Source organism: Colobus angolensis, unplaced genomic scaffold (genome assembly GCF_000951035.1).
Source record: "Colobus angolensis palliatus isolate OR3802 unplaced genomic scaffold, Cang.pa_1.0 Scaffold157, whole genome shotgun sequence".
Taxonomy (NCBI): Eukaryota; Metazoa; Chordata; class Mammalia; order Primates; family Cercopithecidae; genus Colobus; species Colobus angolensis.
In genome coordinates this window covers 2,096,071-2,102,144 of record NW_012114677.1, presented here as the reverse complement: position 1 = coordinate 2,102,144, position 6,074 = coordinate 2,096,071, and the positions used below count along the sequence as shown (strand labels likewise).

General features: G+C 59.1%; 1 protein-coding gene across 1 annotated transcript in view; it reads left to right on the top strand.

Moving 5' to 3' along the window:
• TMEM175 (transmembrane protein 175) overlaps window positions 1–6,074 on the top strand; it is a 48,639-nt gene that overhangs the window by 20,457 nt on the left and 22,108 nt on the right. Inside the window, exons 2-4 of the mRNA XM_011936828.1 lie at window positions 3,152–3,335; window positions 3,550–3,588; window positions 5,823–5,920. Coding sequence (XP_011792218.1) covers window positions 3,183–3,335; window positions 3,550–3,588; window positions 5,823–5,920 — 290 coding nt within the window. The 5' untranslated portion in view covers window positions 3,152–3,182. The remainder of the gene's footprint in view (window positions 1–3,151; window positions 3,336–3,549; window positions 3,589–5,822; window positions 5,921–6,074) is intronic.

Here is a 6,074-nt window from a genome sequence, read left to right as displayed (position 1 = left end):
TAAACCCAGGAGGCGGAGCTTGCAGTGAGCTGAGATCCGGCCACTGCACTCCAGCCTGGGCGACAGAGCGAGACTCCGCCTCAAAAAAAAAAAAAGATGCTGTTTGAGGACAGAAGCGTTTGCTGGATCGTGGCTAGCTGTGGTTACATGCCTGTGTGCATTCTAGGTGAGAAATCTCCTGGGCGTAGAGCGACAGCCCCCACCTGCTCCCCGCCCCTCCCTGCCTGGGTCCATGCAGTGCTGTCTGGAAGTTGGCGAACGTTGTTCTTATTTCTGGTTTTCATTTCTTACCGTATATGTGTGTATAATTAAGAAGACAGATGGTGGTTGTGTGTGTCCATTGTTCCATAAATGGTATAATAGTGTGTTTTTGCAACTTGATTTTTCTGTTTTAACATTTTGTTTTATAGTTTTATACTTGTAGATCTGTTTTAACGTTCTGATAGTTTACGTCATGGTTTGATGATTTCTCCCTCACTAGTCAGAATGCGTTTTAGTTTTATTGTTAAAACACACCAGGCTGGCTCGGTGGCTCTCGCCTGTAATCCAAGCACTTTGGGAGGCTGAAGCAAGGAGATTGCTTGAGCCCAGGAGTTCAAGATCAGCCTGGGCAACATGATGAAACCCCGTCTCTATGAAAAATACAAAAATAAGCCAGGCGTGGTGGTGCACGCTTGTGGTCCCCGCAACACAGGAGGCTGAGGTGGGAGGATCACTTGAGCCTAGGAGGTTGAGGCTATAGTGAGCCTTGATTATGCCACTGCCCTCCAGCCTGGGCAACAGACTGAGACCCTGTCTCAAAAAGAAAAAAAGAAAAACTACATGTTGCCTCAGTGCAGACCCTAGGCAGCCTCTCATGGCAGTGAGACTTCCTGGAACGGACCCTTGGAGGACGTGGCACTGCACCTCACTAACCGTTGCCAAACTGTCGCTGAAGCACGTACGTCCATTTACATGCCTGCCTCGGTTTCTGTTTCCCCAGGCCCCCGCCATCTGTCTCCTCACTCTCCTCACTCCCCGCTGTTCATTCCTGCCTCGGTTTCCGTTTCCACAGGTCCCTGCCTTCTCTCTCCCCGCTGTTTGTTCCTGCCTCAGTTTCTGTTTTCCCCGCGTCTTTGCAGTCCTGTTATCTCACTCCCCGCTGTCCCCGCCATTCACTCCAGCCTCGGTTTCTGTTTTCCCCAGGTCCCTGCCCTCCCTATCACCTCACTCCTGCCGGTGCCGCCCCCCCCACACCCGGCCTCTCACCATTTCATTTGCACCTCCCGGATCTCCCTGATTGCTGGTGAAGTGGATTGTCTTGTGTGTTTGTTTTGCCCGGCTGGAAACTGCGGTGAGCCTCCTCCATTCTCTGGGGTGGGCTTTCCTTGTTTTTGTGCGTCTCGCCTTGGTGTAAGCAGCACATCCCTTTTCCCGTGGACCCTCTAGCTGGCCGCGCATTCCAGCCCCCTGATGCCCTTGGCCAAGTAAACAACACCCCTTCAGAGTAAAACCTGGGGGCCCTGCCTTGTCACCTCCCACTGGTGCTGAGGGGCTCTCCCCAACACCCTTCCTGAAGAGGCCTCCTCCCCTTAAATGGTGGAGAGCCGGGCCTGTCCTGCCCCCTGCTGCTCCTCTCCTCCTTCCCGGGTGCCACTCCCTTGGACCACCCCCACATTTCCAAGTAGTACAGAAATTACTTCTGCTTCAAACACTGCTCGATCAGAGGAACCTGTGAAGGCTGCATCTCCAGCCTGACTCCTTCCATCCCCAGAGCTCCCCTGCCCTGAGACAGCCTCAGTGCCTCTGCTGTGTCCCAGGAAACCAGCCCGAAGCAAGCACTCACTGTCCCTCAGGAATGTGCTCTGACCCACCTTCTTCACCAGAGGAAGGACCGGGTGGGCTCTCCCTTCTCCATCACCCCCCACCGTGGCCCCGGATACTCTTAGGAGCTGCTTTCCCACACGCTCTGTGTCTCCTGGGATGCCAGACCTCCGTCACCCCTCTCCTGGGTCATAGCAGCCCTTCTGACTGGCGTCCTTGACACACTCTGCCGTCTTCCCTGCTCCAGGGGCGCCTGCCTCAGGTGGGGCTCTGCCAACATGGAGCCCTCTGGCCCCATCCTCTGTTTGGGGAACTCATCTCAGTGTGCCCAGCCTCCATCTCCGGTGCAGGGTGAAATCCACAGTGCCCGGTTGGCACAAGGCTGCCCAGCACCGTGCACCATGGCGCCTGCAGCCACAACTCAGTTCTGTCTCCGTGAGGCGCTGGGATCTCTTCTGTCCAGAGCACTCTCCACCTGGCATCTCGTTCATCTTCCCAGACGCATCTCTGATGTTAAAAATGCCTGGGGAGTGCTGTGCTGGGCCACAGCTGTGGCATGTGCCAAGTGCGCGCCCAACCCAGGCTCCCACAGGCGGACTGGAGTGCCTGCCCTGGTGCTAAGTTTGGCTTCGTATGGCTACAGACGAAGGGCCTTGGTTTCCCCAGGGGTCACCAAGGGAGAGCGCAGCCCCTGTGGGAAACACACAGCCCCAGGCACGCGTGCACGGCTTGTGCGGAGACCAAGGGAGAGCGCAGCCCCTATGGGAAACAGACAGCCCCAGGCACGCATGCACGGCTTGTGCGGAGACCAAGGGAGAGCGTGGCCCCTGTAGGAAACAGACAGCTCAGGCATGCGTGCACGGCTTGTGCGGAGACCAAGGGAGAGCGCAGCCCCTATGGGAAACAGACAGCCCCAGGCACGCGTGCATGGGCACCGAGACCAAGGGAGAGCGCAGCCCCTGTGGGAAACAGCCCCAGGCATGCGTGCACGGGCAAGGGCCCCGCAGGGCGCTATGTTCCTCTTCCACGTTTAGGTCGGCCATGGGGTCGGTGATCTCAGTGCCTTTCCTTGTCTCTCCCGTTCCCTGAGGAGAAACTGAGGCCTGGTTCACCCAGATCAGTGTTCACCAGTAACAGGGCTGGACATGGCGTCTGTTATTGGCCTCTCAGCCTGGAGGCTGGAAATTTGAGGGGCACCTGGGAGAGGACAGAGCAGCATGGACCCTTCCCCTGCTCAGCAGCGGCCAAGCCCCCCATACCAGTCCCTGTCCCTGCACCAGGGCTGAGGCTGCATGGCCGATCCCCAGGAGCATGCCACAGGCACACTCAGACCTGCCTTTCCTCCCAGGCTCCTGTGACTGCCAGGCAGCGTCTCCACCATGTCCCAGCCCCAGACCCCAGAGCAGGCACTGGACACGCTGGGGGACTGCCCCCCGGGCAGAAGAGACGAGGACGCTGGGGAGGGGATCCAGTGCTCCCAACGCATGCTAAACTTCAGTGACGCCCTGCTGTCCATCATCGCCACCGTCATGGTCTGTATGGGGCCCCTGCTCAGGCCTGCCCCACCCCAAGCCCCTCGAGGCACTGCCCAGCCCACCTCAGACCTGTCCAGGTCTTGCCAGCAGCCTTGGGTCCCCCATCTCCTCAGGCAGCTTGGGGGGCCCAGCGCTGCCTTGGAGTCCCCAGTACCGCCACACCCAGCCCAACCAGCGTCTCTTGCTTCCTTCTGTCTCTCTGCCCCCTCAGATCCTGCCTGTGACCCACACGGAGATCTCCCCGGAACAGGTAACAGGGCAGTCTGTGCTCTGCGTGGTGTGGCCCTGAGAAGACCCAGGGTCCCTGAGGCCCGACCTGGCACAGGGAGCTGACCCTGCACCCCTCGAAGCTTCTGAGGCTTAGGAGGCAGAGGCGGGAGGCGGGGACCTCCTTAAAAAGGGAGGGGGTCAGCAAGTCCTGCTCAGCCCGTGCCCACCCCGGCAGAGGTCCTGGCTTCCTGGGAGGGCAGGAGACTGGGCTCCTAGGGCCCTGTTTCTTAGCTCAGTGGACAAAGGCAGCGCCCTGGAAGTGAGCCAGAGGATAGGCTGGAAGAGGAAGGTTCCGGGCTGCCCCAGCAGGCCCCTTACGTAGCTGCTGTGAGTAAACAGGGCCGGTGTCCCGCCTCAGCAGGGACACTCCCACCCTGGCTGCTCCTGCAGGCCTGGAGGTGAGTGGGAAGGGTTTACAAGCAGACTTTCCGCTTACAGCCACCTGGACTGTTTCTGAGCTAAAGAGCAACACAGCATCTTAGAAGGGGAATGACTGGAGGGCATCTGGGGCACACACCTGCCTGGCTCGGTGTCATGACAGGGTCGTGCGGCCCAAGCCTCATGGGTGCGCGAGGTACAGCAGTGACCACGTAGCCCTTCCTGGGCTAGTACTGAGGTTGGGGCTTCAGTCCTGACTGGTGAGCTGAGCCTGGGGAACGCTGGGAAGTCATGGGAGCTGCTTAGAGTTCAGCTTTCTCAGCCATGTGAAGAGGATGACGAGACTTTTCATAGGGTTTTCATGAGCAGTAGAAACGCAGGTGGAGCCTGGCCCAGTCTGCAGGCACCAGCAGACAGCAAGCAGCACAGGCACTGGGACCCCCGGGGCCGCTCCTGCCCTCCCTAGGGGACAGCGGCTCAGGAAAGCTGCGTCCCCACCGAGGCCCATGGGGTGGGGACGTGGCCTTGGCTGCCCCTTTCAGAATGGGGTTGCTGAGGTACGGCCACATCCACCTGCAATGCCCATGCCCGAGGGCACGTGACAGTGAAGGGCCTGGGCAGTTGAAAATAAACACCCATGAGCCTGAACCTGCTCTGACCTCTCTGCAGCCAGGGCACCTTTCTGAGACTGTGACGTTTACTGCCCTGTCTTTCCTCTGTCGTCCTAACCGGATCACAGGGAGGGTCTGAGCCTCAGAAAGTCCTGGAGAGTCAAAAGCTCATTCAGAGAACACATTTATGGGACGAGGGAAAGGCCTGACGTGTGTCCCGGGGAAGGTGCTAGAAAAGCAGACACCTCCTCCTTGTGAGGAGACGGGAGCTCCTGGGGCTGTGCTCACTCTGATGAAAAATAAAAGACAGTTGTAACTTTGAAAACCCATGATTCGAAAAGCTAGATGGAACTCAATAAAGAAGTGACTGAAATACTAAGTTACTGACCCAGAGACCTGCCTGCAAGTGAAGAACCAAGGGAAATAGTAAAGCGCTCAGTGTTCTGTTTGGAGCATTCGTGGGGAGAGCATGAAAATCTTCTCAGGGCTGGAGGGTGAGGGCCTTGTGTCGAGTGCGGCGCGGCCCCCACTGCCTCCATGCTGACCACAGCCCCCAGGGCGGGCCACCTGTGGGGTCCCTTGCAGCTTCCAGAGACCCTTTCCCATGGCTGCTTTGGAATTGCCAGCTAGGCAGTGCCAGGTGTGACCCTTCTGTGCCGTCAACCTGTGTGTCCCTCCAAGGTCCACACGCCGGACATGGCACAGGGACGGCGTTGTGGGACAGAGCCTTTTGGAGGTGACCCAGTTATGATGGCAGAGCCTCATGGATGACATTTGTGACCTGGTGCTTTTGCCCTCCTGTCCCTTCCCACATGCAGACACCCAGAGGGCACCATCCCCGAGGCGGGGTCCTCAACAGACACCAAGTCCCTTAAGAGCTGACCCCCCCAGCAGGAACACAGCCCATAGAACTCTCCGGAGTGCACCTGTGGGGGTGGGCGTGGATCAGTGCCCCAGAGAAGGGGTGGGGGCTTGGGGGGTGGGGTCTGCAGGCGCCAGGGGAGACAGACCAGCTGGAGACGGAGGCTGGACCCAGAACAGGGCACCCAGGGTCTGCTGGGGAGGCCAGGACCTTCCAAGGTGCCTCACGAGGCCCACCTGAGGGTCTCGCCCTGCCCTGGGCCAAGGCCAGCCCCCCTGACCACCCCTGCACGGTGGTGTCGCGACTGCCATTCAGGGACACTCATGTCACCTGGGCTCTGACGGCAGTGCTCTTGTATTCCAGCAGTTCGACAGAAGTGTACAGAGGCTTCTGGCAACACGGATCGCAGTCTACCTGATGACCTTTCTCATCGTGACGGTGGCCTGGGCGGCACACACAAGGTAGGAGCTTCCAGCGGGTCCACGGCTGCTCTCAGGGTTCCTGTACCCTGCACCACATCATGCACAAGTCCCCGGGGTGGGGGACAGCAGGTTGCCCCTCCCACCCTCATCCGCGTGGGGATGGCATTACTTACCCTAGCCCCAGGGCCTGGGA